The 17,332-nt window shown below is 40.8% G+C and overlaps 1 protein-coding gene across 4 annotated transcripts; it reads right to left on the reverse strand.

Moving 5' to 3' along the window:
- Positions 1-1,436: 1,436 nt before the first annotated feature.
- LOC126045238 (uncharacterized) lies at positions 1,437-5,560 on the reverse strand. Of its 4 annotated transcripts, none has more exons than XM_049816028.1 (2): positions 4,799-5,560; positions 1,437-2,934 (listed from the first exon to the last, which is right to left on the reverse strand). In XM_049816028.1, exons 1-2 carry the CDS (start codon positions 5,384-5,386, stop codon positions 2,632-2,634), a joined length of 891 nt encoding a protein of 296 aa, XP_049671985.1. In that variant the 5' UTR covers positions 5,387-5,560; the 3' UTR covers positions 1,437-2,631. The 4 variants fall into 4 exon arrangements, with proteins under 4 accessions (XP_049671985.1, XP_049671987.1, XP_049671984.1 ...); XM_049816030.1 differs by having other exon boundaries at positions 1,437-3,240; XM_049816027.1 differs by having other exon boundaries at positions 4,757-5,560.
- Between the last annotated feature and the right edge of the window lie 11,772 nt (positions 5,561-17,332).

Consider the following 17,332-nt stretch of genomic DNA (forward strand, 5'->3'; position numbering starts at 1 on the left):
TCCCTACTATGTGTCCCAGCACTATCCTGGCATATCCAAACTCTCATAATTTTGCTTAAAAAGAAGTCAAAAGAGAACTACAGAATGAATAAGTCAGTCACACAAATTCAATTTGGCCTTGGTTTAAAATTCATTTCGGCCTTGGTTTAAAATTCATTTTGGCCTCAGGTTGCAGACTGGTTCCATTGGAGCAGTAAAAAGCTGTTATGAAAACAAGGAAAATAAATATTCTTTCTACTCATTCTGCAATGCCAATAGTAGGATGAGAACAATACTGAGTGTGTTTCTGTAGCATCTGAAGTTGATAAAGTGCTTTGTTGAGTAGAGGAAATACATAACAGTCCTTGTGATGCAATATCAAATTAAATTGAGATTGGATTAAAATACCCCAAATGTTCTTGAGACATATATTGTAACTCATATTTCTCCACCTATGAGGTAAGAGTCCTGACTAAAAGTAATTGTATTCCTGTTTTATTCTTTATAGTAGAAAAACTACAACAAAAGGAAAGTGTTATCATTTTATTTGACTATGGTACAGTTTTCATTCAAGTATTTTGCCTGGCTTTTGTGCTTTCACCCAAAACTTTAAGAAGAATTCAGGAAAAAAGCCACTAGAATAATAGTGAAAACAGACTGTTAATGACGGATAAAAGAAAGCACCTTTGTTGCAGCGGCGGAGGAATGCACATAAGTCGACCCAATATGAGTGATAGAAGTGATTCAACTTTATTTGCACGGATAGCTCATATTTATACAGTTTGTGATAATTATGCCTACTAGTCCTAATACGATTGGTACATTGCTAATGTTTATTCTTTACTAAAACACACCCACTTGTGGTTGGCAGCTACGCGTGTTCAGTAACTTTCTCATGAGAACTTCTTCAAAAGTTACTTGTGAAGTTATGCCAAGGTCACACCGTCCCTGTCTTTCTCCTGATAACAGCGAGACCAGCTGTTGTTTTTCTCCCAATATCAGTAAAGCCATCTATTTTCAGCCAAGGCCTAGTCATGTTGCTCAAACTGACATTCTTTCACACAGAACTCTGCTCGCACAACTTTTCCACAGGCCCATGTCCTTTTTCAGCAAGCCACTTCCCAACAATTCCCCCTTTTTCTTTTTGTGCGAGTAGAGCTTGGTGTGTCAGCTTTGAGACTCCTCTCATCATGTACCCATACGCAATTTTAACTATTACACAGATTAATATCAATATACCCAACCATCGTAAGGCTTCCTTAATCAATGACATTAGCCGTGGTGTTATCCCACCAAATATTGACTCTAACACCCCATCAAACCAACTAGTTTCTTGCTGGATCTTTGTGTATGTTTCTTCAACCAATTTATCTGTTTGTGAATAGATTGAGGTAAAATTTTAACACCTGCTGTATTGCCCTTTGCAAAGATCTGTGAACACAATTAATTAAACACAGTAAAAACAACATTATACCTAATAAAATACATAAGCACACAAAAAGAGGTTTGATTAATAGCTTTAGCTAGTGACACCCAAACATTCTTACTGTCCCATGGCGTTAACCGATGTGGATCAATCACCGGTGTCACTGTCATGCTGCTTACTACAGTCAGTGTGTTCCATATCAATCTCAGCATAAGGTTTCAAATTTATGGGTAAATCAGGAACGTATCTGCCAGACATGGATGATGTGACTTCTTTTTTTTTGTCCAATTGCTGCCAAGGCTTGCCATCCCGGTGCACTTAGTTGTCTTGTAGAAGTTAAGCTATCGCTGCCCCTCAATAAATCCAGCAGCGGCTGTAAGTCTGTATTTGTAATACCAAAACAAGGTTGAATCCACTGTAGGTCTCTGTTTAAATCTTTCTCCCTCTTTTTGTTTTTGAGCAATCCAGGCTTACTTAATAACTTGGGATGCCATTTTCCTTAATAAGCTGAACAAGGTAAAACTATTACAATAGCTACAATCACAGTAACTACAATAATGCCCATAATTCTTTGAGCTAACCTGTTACCCCTAATGACCCAGACCATGAGGACTATGAGGAAAATGAACCATCCATACATTCTTGTGCCATCTTGCTCCACGAACTCAGCCCAGCAATCGGTAGGTGCCAGCTTTCCGTGGGCGTCCCCACAGAGGCAACGACGACCTCACCATACACCAGCCCGATGCTCTTCGGAAAATCCCGGTATTTATACATTTGCAGAGGAACGGGTTTTAGCACACGTGGCCAGCGGGTGCCAAAAGTCCGCCTCAGTTGCAATCTATGACGCATGTGCTCGCTGGCCAGGCGCGCTGCACGAGTCATAGCCATCTTGTCTATTGGTTCGTGGGCTTTACGATACAGTTGCGATGCGCAGAGAATCTTGACCTGTTATGTTAGCCAAGGTGACCTATACATTAGTTTTTAGCTGAGGTGGTATTCATATTGCCACATCATCTATGATGCTCCAGATGATGATGGTCGTGCAAATTGAACAGGAGTCCGTCGTGGGCCTGTATCTGTGGAAACACAATCAAACTCGTTCCCAGGTTATTAATGGAAATAGATCTTACCCCTGATTTTGGCTTTAACTAACTTTTACATTTACCCCACACTGTCTTCCCGTAATCACACTATGTTTAATCAAATTATGCTTAACACACTTTTTACCTAAAGCAAGTTCTATATACAATAAGGCACACTGTTCTAAAAACCTCTCTGAAGGACTCAGTGTCCGCTAGTAATACTCTATTAGTTAGAATCTGTCGGATCAGTGGCTTCAGCACCCGCCGGTGCCGTGCCAGTTGCCATTGGGACAATTCCGGGTCCAGCATCAGTGCGAAGCCATGGCTTGACCCACTTAGCCGGGATCTCCCAGTAAGTTTTACTTCTGCTGATCCGCACCATTTCCCGGATTCTGGGTCCTTATACATTACCATGATTCCTGTACTTTGTTGCGTCCTTTCTGCCTGTAAAAGAACATGATGCACTACCATTGGTGGGTCTTTGTGATCACCTGTCAATCTAAGAAAATTTAGCACAAATAAGTCTTTGGCCAATCGTTCCTCTGGGAGTAAGCCCTGGGTTCCCCCTTTTTGTTTTTGCAGCATGTTCTTTTAGGGTTTGGTTGGCCCATTCGATAATAGCCTGTCCTGTGGGAAGATGTGGAATACCGGTACCATGGTGAATTCCCCACAAATTACAAAATCGAGCAAATCGTGTAGAACCATAGGCTGGGCCGTTGTCCGTCTTAATTTCTTTAGGCACACCCAGTACTGCAAAGGAAGCGTGAAGATGTCATTCAATATGTAAGGCCTTTTCTCCAGTTCGTGCCGTGGCCCACATGGCAGCAGGATAGGTATCAATACACACGTGCACAGAACGCTTTGCACCAAACCACGTGTCATGGGTGACATCCATTTGCCACAACTGCAATGGCAAAAGACCTCATCGGTTAACCCCACGGCCCAAGCCCAGCCCTTCCTTTTGACAATCAGGGTATGCTTTAACGATACCTTGGGCATCAGTAAGTGGTAAGTCAAATTGCTTTGTTAACATCCTAGCGGGTTGGTGCAAGAATGCATGTGATTGCCGTGCTTTGTTGAAAACGATTCCCTGGAGGAGGCTCCCGTGGCGCTGCAACCAATTCGTCAACTCTGTCATTTCCCGTTTCTCATCTGCACAGTGTTCTCATACCCAAGGGTTCTACCAGAGGGGTCATATTGCCATTAGTGATACCGCAAAGATTCCGCACCCACTGGATATCTCCCACAAGCTTCTGGACATCATGTAACATTGAAATTTCTCATGTTATTTGAACCTTCTGAGGTTTAACATTACTAGCATTTATGTGCCACCCCAAATACTTCCAAGGTGCTGCCTTTTGCACCTTTTCAGGAGTGATTATTACTCTGCGATGGCTTAAGATGTCCAGCAATTGAGTTAAAATCTCATCCTGTGGCAAGTTACTGAGGTAACTGCTTTCTTACAGGCTCTGATGCCCAGGCCACATACACCTGACGCATCGTGGGGGAATTGCGCATTCATTGCGGTAACACAACCCAATGGTATCTCTTATAGGGTTCTGCCTTGTTAATCGATGGTACCGAAAAGGCGAACCGTTCAGCGCCATCTGGGTGCAATCTTTTAGATCTATAATTAACAAATCCCATTCTTCTGGAAGCATAACTGGAGATGGCAAACCTGGCTGCAGGGCTCCCATACTGTGCATCACCACATTCACAGCTCTGAGATCATGTAACAGTCTCCGCTTCCCACTTTTCTTGGGAATGGTAAATATTGATGTATTCCATGGACTAGTAGAAGGAACAACTTGTCCCGCTCTCTATTGGTCCTCAAATAACCCTTGTATTTTTAGTAGCCTTTCAGAATTTAGCAGCTACTGATCAATCTAAACAGGGTCATCTGTTTTCCAGTTAATTTTCAGAATCGGCTACCCCTCAGTGACCGCTCCTAAAAGGGATGGGTCACTAACATTGCCTTCATTTGGCTCAATAAATCATGGCCTACGAGGCCAAACAATTCAGTTGGGGTAGTCATGACATATGGACACGTCGTAATGTGTTCACCATCGGGGAACACAAATGTAATCGGTAGCTGACTTACTAAGGTGGCTTGTGTGCCCCCTATCCCTGCAATACCAAAATTTGGATTGATCGATGGCCATGATGGAGGCCAAATGCATTGTGAAATAATCATAACATCAGCACCTGTATTGATTGTCATCGGTTTCTTGACAACAACTCCATCAGGCCCTTCCAATTGCACTACCTTTTCTGGTTTACCTCTTGTTGTGTCCATGGCAAAGTATACCTGCAGTTTCCCTGTGGAGCCTAATCCACCATCTCCACGTTGTACTTCACCCGGCTTCGGAACACACGACCTGAATGGAACTAATTGTGCTATTCTGGTACCTTTAGGAATAGAAACAGGAGGGATTAAAACATGAATCATAATTTTCACAGTCCCACAATAATCTGCATCAATAAGCCCTGGGAGCACCAGAATTCCTTCTAGAGCTGTTGAAGATTGCCCCATTAAAAATGCACTAAGTCCAAACCCCAACGGTCCCTTTATGTTGACTGCGGTTTCCACATCCACTCCGGAGCTTCCTGCGGTGGCGGATCGGGTGGTTGCGAGGCTGCCTGAGGGCTGGCAGCTCAAGCCCCTTGCATTCGTGTCGTCGCGCGAGGGGCCTTCGCGGTCGGTGTAAAGTTTCCCTTCTTCCTGTATTCTTGGTGGTATGGTTATCTTTCTTAAACTTCTTGCAGCACTTACTGTTAACAGTACCTGTACATTTGCTCCTAATGTGTCCACGTTTGCCACAGTTAGAACACTTGACCAAGGGTGTCTTACTGGCCTTGTGTTTCTTTGTAGCTCCTTGGAGAGCTGTGGCAGCATAGGCTACTTTCTGTGAGTCCACTGATCGATCCGTGTATTCTATCATATCAACGACGTCTGCATTTTTCGGCAAATTACACAATGCTTTGCATGTCTTTTCAGTAGCATTTTCAAAAGCGAGTATTTTGAACATGTTTTCTTTCATGCCCTCGTTCATGTCAGGGTGGTCATAAATTGTATTCTCCCGTTTCACCTGGTTAAAAGCATGGCTGTACATATTGTCTGGTACGGTAGGAAAAGCTTGATATGCCAAGATCTGTGATAGATGATGAACCTCAGTGACACATTGTAACTGAGCGTTCCCTGATGCGAAGGGTCCAGTACCCATCGGCATCTGCGTGGTTACTCCCCATAGGGGATCTGTTTGTTGTCGTGATGTTGCTTGTTCCCTTTCACAGAGCTTCTCCCACTGCCAGAAAAACACTAACATTCGGGCGGGTGTCAAAATCAACTGTGCTAGCTGTTTAATATCTTGAGGTATCAGCGTATCAGCAGAAAAAATGAATTGCAGTATTTGGTGAGTTAACGCAGATTTGATTCCGTACTGACTCACAGCATTCCTTAATTTCTCAATTACCTTCTAGTCAAACACCTCCCATTTTTTCTGTCCATTTGATGCAATAACTGGGAATGCTTAGAGCATAGTCCCTTCTATAATGGCATCTGTTATTACACCCCTCCAATGTCTCTGCCTTTCTTCTGCAGCGGCTATTACAGGTGGCTCCGCGTCTATCACGGGTGCGGTTGGTTTCCCCGTCTCTTTTCCCCATTTCCTTTAACAATTCTAACATTGTCTCTTTTTGTTCTATTATTAGAGTAGCCAAGTCCTTGTTTGCATTATTTGAATCAGGGTGTATGCTAGGTATAATTTGTTCATGTTGAACGGTGGTATCTGAGGGCTGGTTTTTCGTAGGCAGATTTTTACTCACTCCCTGATTCTGTAGGGTTTCCTTTAATCGTACGGTTAGGGAGGCTTGGGAACTGTCGGATGGCTGATTAATATCGGCAGTCCCAGGGAGTGGAGCAGAAGTCAAGGGCACGAGAGTAGGTGAACAAGCTCCAAAAAGTCTCTCTCGCTGCATTATGTTTTTCTCCCCGCTTTTCCCTTTCGCTTGCGGTTGGAGAGAGAGCGAGCAGCAAAAGCAGACGCAGACGCTTTACGATCTGCTTTCATTTCTTACAGAGTTGTCTTAATCAATTTCCATAAAGTTACAAGATCTTTAACTTCTTTAGACCCGTCACTAATTTCATCCCATAGGGAGGTTCCGATAGCATTCCAGGTACTAAGCTCAAAAGCTGTACCCACACTAATTGAAAGGTTTCTGTCCTTGCTTCATTAGTTTTTTAGCTGATTTATCATCATCAGTTACCATATCCCATAATACGTCTCCTAATCTACGCCATTCACTCTCCTTAAATAATAAATCCGGATTCTTAAAGCATCCCTTAATGCGACCCAGCGCGACTAACCCCGAAATTTGCTTAATGCAGTTTACTCCCCGCTTTTCTAAAAAGCACTGTAATAATTTTAGGGCTACCTCTTGATCCATTGCCGGCCGGCTTCTTGATACTCCTGGGTGCTACCTTGATTAAGGCACCTCGGTTAAAAAGTCTTTGCAGCCTTTTTCCAGTACCCCTCACTGACGGCGAACCCCTTTTGGACGGTCCAGGCACGAGAGTTAACACACCAACCAAGACGATCAGCGTTCGGTTAATCTTTTGCCCCCCGGTCGCTGCTACCGGTGCTTCTCAGTGTCCGTCGCTCCAATTCCCCTTTCTTTGGTCCCTGTTCGGGCACCATTTGTTGGAGCGGCGGAGGAATGCACATAAGTCGACCCAATATGAGTGATGGAAGTGATTCAACTTTATTTGCACGGATAGCTCATATTTATAGTTTGTGATAATTATGCCTACTAGTCCTAATATGATTGGTACATTGCTAATGTTTATTCATTACTAAAACACACCCACTTGTGGTTGGCAGCTACGCGTGTTCAGTAACTTTCTCATGAGAACTTCTTCAAAAGTTACTTGTGAAGTTATGCCAAGGTCACACCGTCCCTGTCTTTCTCCTGATAACAGCGAGACCAGCTGTTGTTTTTCTCCCAATATCAGTAAAGCCATCTATTTTCAGCCAAGGCCTAGTCTTGTTGCTCAAACTGACATTCTTTCACACAGAACTCTGCTCGCACAACTTTTCCACAGGCCCATGTCCTTTTTCAGCAAGCCACTTCCCAACACACCTTCACTTAACTTTTTAAAGAAAAGTCTCAACACAGTTTGCAAGTAGATGGAGAGCAGAAATTTGACTACAGTTTAGTTTCTGTTAGCAGTGAAAGCAGGAAAAGAAACCTACAAAATTTAAAGTTACAAGGAAGGTCAGTTTATTCAGTAATACAATTTACCAGGGATTGTGGTAGACTGCTAATAGTTGAAAAATTAAAGCAACTTCCCACCCCCAGACTGTTTTATTCAAAAAATCAGTTTATACAAAAAAATTTATGACTATAAAATAATTTAGGTTTATAGAAATGTCTGCAGGTCATTTGGTAGAACACTCTGATACTCCGATCAAAGCAAGGTAGGCTCTGAAGTTATACCAGGTTGATTAAGGTAAAATTTAAAGTATTTCCATGGAAAGAATTTCTACAGCCTCCCTGGGCATTACCTGACCACCCTCTCTGTTATATTTCCCCCCTCCTATCCAATTAGAATTTCCTTTAATGCAAATTAAGTTTGTCGCTTCTAGTCCATTCTCTGTGCATCTGCAGGGAGAATACCTCCCATCAGGTAGTTGAAGACAGCAGTAAGGTCTTCCCTTAAATCAAAAGAAATTCAACTTCCTCAACTTGACTTCCTAGGCTCCACCCCCCAGCTAGCTTGGTGGCTTCCTGCTAAACTCATTTTAATTTGCCAATCTTTCTCCTGTAATAGGTGAGCCAAAAGTGGATGTAGTGTTCCACATGCAACATCATGAAGGCTAATATCAGGGAAGGATCACTTCTCTGGACCTGCTAGCAACACTCTTCCTGGGGTAGCCTAGGAGGCCATCATCCTTCTTTACATGAGTGCATTGCTGGCTCATATTCAACTTGTTGTCCACCAGAATCCCTATGTCCTTTTCTGCAAAGCTGTTTTGTAGCCAATCAATGTCCAGTCTGTGCTAATGCCTAGGGTTATTTCTCCCCATGTATAGGAATTCCTTGAACTCCATGAGGTACCTGTCAGACTGCTTCTCTACCCTGTCAAGGTCCATTAAATAGCAGCCTTTCCCTCCAGCATATTTTCTACCCTCTGTCTAAACCCTGACACAAAGGCATCCCAGTAAACACACTGACAAAGAGCAATAACTACTTAGCCTGGAGCCCCAAGACATCCCTGAAAAGCTCCTTGATGAGGTATAGGTGTCAGGACAAAGAAACATTAATGGACACAGAACAAAGAAATCGTGATAACAAACCAACCTTCCACGAAAACAGGAATCAGTAACAACTGTTCCGAGAACTGGTAACCTGTACCTACTTATATATCTACACCAAAAAGGTGTAGAAAGTAACTCACTATCTATCCAAAATAGATTTCTGTGCATTAACACCTCACATAATACATAAAGATGTGCATATAGGTGAATGATTGTAAGTATATACTTACTTTACTAGTGGTAATTCTGTAATAACTTGTTATATATGTATTTATATCTATATATCTATATATATATACTTACCTTACTAGTGGTCATTTTGTAATAACCTTTTTTATATACACTCATATAGACACACTTGCTTTACTAACAGTAATATGTAATAAAGGAGTTCACAGAAATGCAACTTCCAAGTCCTTGTGTATTATGGAATCCTGCAAACCCCACAGTCATGACCTTTACATGCACACAGGTTAGATAATCCTCATAGGTCATAACCGTGGCAGATACAACCCTCCCGCCCTGTAGCATGATCCGCAAATTTGCTAAGAGTTCACTCCATTCTGTTATCCGGGTCATGAATAAATCATTAAACACTATTGGGACCAATATCAGGCCCTGAGGATGGTTAATAACTGGCCATCAGTAGGATTCTGTATTACTAATCATAATGCTATGAGTCCATCTGTTCAGCCAATTCCACATTCAGTTAGTAGTCCATGTGTCCAAGCCTTATTTCTTCAGTGTGCCTCCAGGGATAATGCAAGGATGGATGTTCATCTCAAAAGCCTCGCTAAAGTCAAAGTAGGCAAAGAAAAGACACTTTTCTTTCCTTCCCCACTAAACCACTCGTTTCATCACAGAAAGCAATCAGATTGGTCTGGAAAAATTTGCCTTTGGTAAATCCACATTGGCTTCTCCCAAACACCTTTTTGTCCTTCAAGTGTCTGGACATAGTTTCCAGTAAACTGACCAACGTGTAGTTTTCCAAACCCTCCTTCTTCCCCTTCTTGAAAATGATCATGATGTTTCCCTTTCTCATTGTCAAACATCTTCCCAGATCACCAGTAACTCCAATGACTGGTATGGATATAGTTCATCCACAGTTATTGGGTGTGAAACTGGTATTAATTAAGGGAAATCTCACGACCTAATTCATACAGTAGGTTAGAGTATCTGATCAGAAGTGCCTTGTTGATCCTATCATGTGCAAACCTATATTCTTCCTACTCATGAAGATTTGAGGACTTACAAAAGTGACCGGAGGGTAATCAGGTCCAATACTTTGCTCAATTTACATCTGTTATTAAAAATAGAGGGCATCTGTGGGAGATATCTGTTAATTCCTAATCTTCTCTGACTGGCAGAGCAAAGCAATGTCTACACAAAGGGAGGCTGCACTCTTGGCTTGGCTGGAATGATATAGAAGCAGTGGAAGATGCACCAAACTATCAAAAGAGGCCCAAGAATTTGTATAACTCATATTTATATGGCAGGTAAAACCTGTCTCTAAGCCTTGAACGAAATTGATAATAAGACAATGTTTCATTAGGAGTTCTAGTTTTATATTAAATTAACTGAAGTGCTGTCTTATTTATCAGAGTAGTATAGATTAACACCCAGAAGCTGAAGACAGGCCAGTAGGAATAGGAGTAATAGGATATGCTGTCATGGGGGAAAAAGGAATGCCAAATAATGTGATATTACTAAACTCAATTTACGAAGTGGACCAAACAAGAGAGAATCTGGGTCAAGGAAAGTTTTACAAACACATACACACGCACACACACATGCACACACATGCACAGTTACAGTTAGCTGGGACATGCCCCAGTCACCGCACCAGTGAGTTGAAACAGCCAGTCTGAGAAGACACAACACTCACTCGCGCCAGTGTCTGTGTAAAGCTCTGGGCAGGGCTCAGCTCTGATACCTTGAGTCCCCTGCTTCTGTGTACGTTGGACAGTGGCTTGACAGTGTTCCTCAGGTCTCAATGATTGCATGGGTTTTATAGCCAGATATCAGAACAGACTGCCAATCAAATAGGTTGATAACCTCCTATACCTCTCCAGAAGTTGCAGATATTGTTCTCCTGTCACCGGTTGATCTGTCACCCGTGCTAAGGCTCATCACTCAGGTTTTGTCTGCATTGTCATATTTGGCCATAGCCCACTCCACCTGTTTGGGTTGCAGTTGGCTCTTGTCCAGGATGGCCGTGGTAGGCCCGCATCAGATGCCCTGAGAATCTCACCCTGCTTTCAAGGTCTGATGCTCAGGATCCTAATTTTTTTCTTGAGTGGACTAATTCCTGAATATTTATTGCTAGGAAAGTATTATTTTCCTCTGTGGGAAGTTAGTCATGCAACTGCACTATGGAAATGGGGAATGTTATCAGATCCATCCCTTTCCTATATTCCTTACTTTGGTGGTAAACTATCAAATTAACTAGGGGCAGTATTTGCCTTTAGTTGTCACTGCTAAAACTGTTGATGGGAACTTTCAGGTTGCTGGTGAGCAAGGATGTCTTGCGAATAGCATATCTCTGGGTGATTTGGGTAGAAAAAACACCTTAATTCTCCACATAACCTCTATAAGCACATAAATAATTTTTCTATTTAGTTAGTTCTGTTATAAAACCATTTTTGTTTTATTACAATAACCTCCTAATTTTCAGGGCAAATTTTATTCAGTGCAAAATCTCTGAGTCTAAATTCTTGGAGCTGAAGAGGAGCATATAAGCAGAAAATTTCCTTCCTGCAATAAAATGTTGCAGTATAATAAGTTTAGAGATTTTGAGTATTCTGAAAATAGGAATATTTAAACTGCAACTTTTAATACCAAAGCAGATCAGCATTATTAATATTATATCTGGCAAGATTTCAGGTGATCAATGTCACTGCTAATCACTTAGAACTATAAGGAATACATGGAGTATAAAAGTAGCGTGGCATTTCTAAATCTCTTTTATCTCCCCTGTAACATTTCTTCTTTTATTCAGAGGATGCTTTAGCTACAAAATATTACTTATAAGCCACAAATTTTACTCACAGCTGGAAGGGTCCTACATTATGACCAAAGAAAGAAGTTTGCAAAAGATCATAATAGGGTGAACACTGAAAAATGTGCTTCTGTCACAAATGGCATGGAATAGTGGAAACATGGAGAAGTATTTTCATGATATTCCTGGCAATTCAAGAACGTACAAATGATTGCCCTGAATCTAGGTCGACCGACAACCTATTTTGAAGAGCAACTGGCAGTACAAACCATGTGAAGGAAATTAAAATGGGGCATATAATATTTTCCTAAAATATAATCTCCTAAATTCTCCCAACTTCCTGTAGTCAGAGAACTTTTTTATTTTAAATTGAGATGGTTATTGTAAACTTGTGTTCAATAACCCTTTATTTTCTTTCTCCAATAATTAGTGCAATCACACTGAACCTATGTAGGCTTTAAGTTTCTATGTTTTTTATTGTTCACTGAAAGATATTCACTTGAAGATAGGCATCTTTGTGCTTTGGAAATAAATTTGGGATCTACAGTGTCTTTAGAAACGTATATTTTTCTTTCACTTATTGACACTAAATAGAGCATTTGACATACATCCAGAAGTCACTCTGCTATTTTTTTTCTTGGGCTGCATGGTATGAGTTTAAAAAATTGAAAGAAGGAACAAAACAAGGAAAGAGAGACAGAGAATATAGAATTGGAAAAAAACCCTGAAACAGACAGTGGGAAAAGAAGAAGAGATGAAGTAAGAATTCATAGAGGAAAAGAAAGTAGAGAATAATTCCAAGAAAGGTTTATTAACATTTAATCACAAAAGAAATAATATCATTTTAAGCAAGGAAGAAAATTCTGACAATTGACCTATATTGCTTGATCTGCAGTTCCAGTCTTCTCATCAAGTTAAGCTAACAAAAAATCTGTAATAGGTATAGAAAAGAAATTAATGCTGAGATTACAGCAAATACAGAAAGTTTTTTCTTTTACCTTTTTATTACATTAACACATGTATAAATCATGGACACCATTCATGTCAATGCCTTGTAGTATCACAGATATAGGTTAATTGTATTCTGTATTGTGTTTCATTATAATGTAATAGAGATGAATAAAGTTGTAATAAGTTTTTGTAAAACGTACTGAGAAGTTACCTGCATATGAATACAGCTAATAGAGGCAGCCCACAGGTGTAGCATTTTGCACAGCGGTTTGCACAGATTGGCACACAGAAGGGCAGCAGCGACACTGCTGAGAGCAGTGCACGTGTTCAGCAATGGTGGTGATGCACTGCAAGGACTGGTCCCCAGCATGTGCTGAAGCAACTATCCCTATAACCTAGGAGGATGCAGCTGTCCAGGTCCTGGGCTGCTGCGACACCTGGAACCACCTGCTGAGGTTGGGACAGCAGAAGGTAAGTTCCTTGTCTGCAAGAAGTGAGTGGGGATGAAGGGTCTGTGTCACCAAACGAAAGAGTTTCAGAAGGGGGTCAGAAGTTTGTGCAGCAGCAGAGATCACCAGAAAGAGATAACTAGATGTTCTCCAAGAACCTGTAGCTTCAAGAACCCAAACCCCTAGCTGTACCAAAAGAATGGTAGGCAAAGTCTGTGCGTGTCAGGGTGGAAGTGGAGACTCTACAAAGGCTGGAAGCTTGAGGTTTCTGGCACTAGGAGGGAAGCTCTCAATCCACCTGCCAGTCTGCAGCTACTGAAGAGATTTAGTGCCCTGATAGGAGGCGAGGATCTGGGAGCTGTATCCAATGAAGCGTCTGAGCTGGCTGACTCTGAGCGTTGCAGGTACAACCAGGAGGAAGTGGCAAGTGATAGCAGTGGGTGACCCCCTGCCGTGGGGAAAGATCCCCATCTGCTGACCTGACCTGCTGTCTAGGGAGGTTTGTTGCGTGCTGGGTGCTCAGGTCCAGTATGTTATGGAAAGACTGGTGAGGTTTCTCTGGCTCTCAGGCTATTAAACTCTGCTTCTCTACCACGTGCACACCAGTGATACTGCCAGGAGAGACCTGAAAAGTATCACACATGATTAAAGGTGTCTGGGGGCAATGGTCAAGAGCCTGGTAGACCAGACGTTTTCCTTCTCAATCCTGCCAGTGAAATGTAAGGCCTTAAGGAGAAGGTTCCTGTGGGTCAACAACTGTTTGCGCAGCTGGTATCAGCAGTAGGGCTGCAGTTTCTGTGATCAAGGCACCCTCTCTGAGGAGAAAGGACTGCTTGAAGGGATAGGATCCACCTGACTGAGGGGGACAAAAGCATCTTTGCCAGCAAGCTGGCCAATCTGATGAGGAGAACTTTAAACCAAGAATGACAGGGGAGGAAGAGGATGACAAACAATGAAATGAGGAAGTAGTGGACCAGGTCGGAAAGCAAAGGAGATGTCATAATCACCAAGACAGCGGTCACCCCAAGTGTATGTGTCATGGCTGGGAGATTAACCTCAAGACCTGCTACAGAGGTAAAATTTTGGGGCACCATTTGCCAGAGCAATACCTTGACAGAACCAGACAAGAAGGGTTCAGTTAAAATTGCATATAAATATTTGTACTGACTGACATTCTGCACCCCCGAGGAAATTAATCTCAGCTGAGGTCCTGGAAAATGTGCAAACTAGCCAGTCACTAATGGTGTACACAGGCTAATTTTAACATCTTTAATAATGACCTGGATGATGGGGCAGAGTGCACTATCAGCAAGTTTGCAAATGATGCAGAACATTGGAGAAGTGGTTGATACAGCAGATGGCTGAGAGGGACCTCAACGTCTTGGAAAAATGGGAAGAGAAAAAGCTCATGAAGTACAACAAAGGGAAATGCAAATATCCCTGAGAATGAATAAACCCAGGCACAAGGACAGGCTGGGGAAACCAGATGGAAAGCAGTTTCACAGAAAAAAGCCCTGTGGGTCCTGGTGACCAACAGGTTGACCATAAACCAGCAACATGCCCTTATGGCAAAGGCAGCCATCAGCTTCCTGGGCTGTGATAGAGACCAGCAGCAGCAAGTTGAAGAAGGTGATCCTTCCCCTTTACTCAGCACTGGGGAAGCTACATCTGAAGTGCTGGATCAAGGTCTGGGCTCCCTAATACAAGACAGACGTGGAGCTACTGAAACAAGTCCATTGAAGGGCTATTAAGATAATTAAGGGACTGGAACATCTTACATTTGAAGAGGCTGAGAGAATTGGAACTGTTTAGCCTGGAGAATGATCAGCAGGGATTTGACCTGTATGTGTAAATACCTGGTGAAAGGGAGGAAAGAAGATGCAGCCAGACTATCCTCAGTGGTGCCCAGTGATAGAGCAAAGGGCAATGGGGACAAACTGAAATACAGGAAATTACATTTAAAGATAAGAAAAAACTTTTTCCTGTAATGGTGGTGGAAAAATATACCTTCCTGAGATGCGGTGGAGTCTCCTTCTGTGAAGATATTCAAAACCTGACTGGACACAGCCCTGGGCAACATGCTTTAGGTAATCCTGCTTTGAGCAGGGTGTTTGGACTCAATGACCTCCAGAGGTCTCTTCCAACTTCAACTTTTCTGTATTCTGTGACTCCTTTTATAAAGGATTAGTTTTTAGAAGTTCTGACTTTTCATATTACAATTTTTCACCAGAATACATCTTTCCTTCCTTGTAACTTGATTTTGCATTCTTTTGTATTCCAATTTATAAAAATAATAATTTCAGCTTGAACTTGTCTTCTCTCTGGAACATACTGGCTTTCTATTTCTTTTCTTATAGAAAGGTATTCACCTCCCACTCTGCTGATTTATACTGACCTTTTTTCTTTTTTTTTTTTTTTTGCTGGCTTATACAAAACAGAGTCATCAATGATTTTCTGTTTGTGTGTGTTCTGTTTCCCTGAAATAAGACAACTGACATATAGAATTATTAATGATTTATAGTGAAAATCACCTAATATGTTTATTTTAGGAACATATTTGCAAAGGGGAATATAGTAAAGAAGGTGATTCTTATTGACAATCAGTATTACAATTGCATAACCTTTAGCACCCCTTAAGATACATAATTCTGTGTTTGTACAGATTTATTCCCAGGTAGTATTTCTGAAATCTTAAAGCTGAAATTTATTAAAGTTATCAAATCAATATAAAAAACTTGTGATGTGTATGAATTTTCTTTTTTTCATAATTCCAGGTATATTTGCATGTATTCCTTACTTCAGGTGCCATTTACTTTTCAATATCCAAAATAGTAATTTGGTACATGAGCAAACATCTACACAATAGTAAGCCCAGAGCTATTCAATTAGACTAGAAGTTGCTGCTTTTATATATGTTAGTGCATGCTTGTGTATATTGTCTATATATGTACACATAATATATGTGCAAATATAATGTATGCATACATTATGTTTTTATATATGAAAGTATATTATACACACATATACAAAAATATGCACACATATACTAGGACAATAAACATAAAACAAAGGCAAAGAAAGAATTATTTATTGTTTCTTCCTATAAAACAACATTTTGTCTATCGCAATGTTAGAAAGCTCAAAATTTAGTTTTTTCCAGAATATCTATTTTATTGCCATTACTGAAGTACCATGACCTCAGTGAAAAAGTATAATAGCTAGCTGGTGAGCTAAAAATTCTCATAGGTCTTGACATTACCATGAGTACTAAGTAAGAAATCTCAATGACAGACCCATTTCTGAAGTCAGCACAAAATGTACTAGTTTAAATCAAGATTTATATCTCTCTTGTCACTTTAAATTTTAACAAATCAGCTATAAATATTTATTCTAAAGGGACAAGAATGATGTCTCCCATGGTGGAGGAAATTGTGCCATTCTGACACCTAATTCTACAATCCTAACTCCTTTCTATGTCGCCATTCTTTGTTAAATGATTGGAAAATTACGTGTTTTGGAAAATGAAGTCCTATTAGATCACTTAGATTTTTTTCTGCATCCTTCTGACATCCATGATGATATGTTATATACCTTAAGCATATATCTCATTATGTTTTCTAAATTCAGTAAAAGAAATAAATTTCATTTTCAGTAAAAGGTAGAATATTGTTTACTGGATGAATAAGAAACAAATGTACAAAGAACATCTTAGTTGAGCTGTAAACAATTGTTAAATTGAGAACAGTTTATTCAAATGGATTGCAGAAACATCTATTGTATAGCAAAAAATGCAAAGAAAAATACACACAACAATGATGAAGGGATTAAAGCCATTTGTTAAATTCTATTACACTGGGAGAACTGAGGATAAAGGGATTTTTAAAATGTCTGTTTATACACATTCCTATGTATGTAACATAAGCAAAAAACTAAACAAACTCCTCAAACTACACCCCACCCCCCACCCCCCTCCCCCAAACTAAACCATGGAACTCTTCACTTTTTAGAAAGCTGGAAGGCAAAATAATAAGACATTTACAGAAAAGACCTACATGATCATGACAGCTCTGCTTTACTAGTGAAGGTTTTGAGAACTGCATCTTTAAGATTTGAAATATATTTCTTGT

Source organism: Accipiter gentilis, chromosome 13 (assembly GCF_929443795.1).
Source record: "Accipiter gentilis chromosome 13, bAccGen1.1, whole genome shotgun sequence".
In the NCBI taxonomy this organism is placed as follows: domain Eukaryota; kingdom Metazoa; phylum Chordata; class Aves; order Accipitriformes; family Accipitridae; genus Astur; species Astur gentilis.

Bases quoted from the DNA above. Each gene is read 5' to 3' on its own strand.
- LOC126045238 (XM_049816027.1), bottom strand. From the start codon at position 5,386: ATGCTGCCACAGCTCTCCAAGGAGCTACAAAGAAACACAAGGCCAGTA. The intron at 2,935-4,756 runs GTAGTGCAATTG...GTTCTTTTACAG, and splicing joins CAAGAGGTAAACCAGAAAAG to GCAGAAAGGACGCAACAAAG.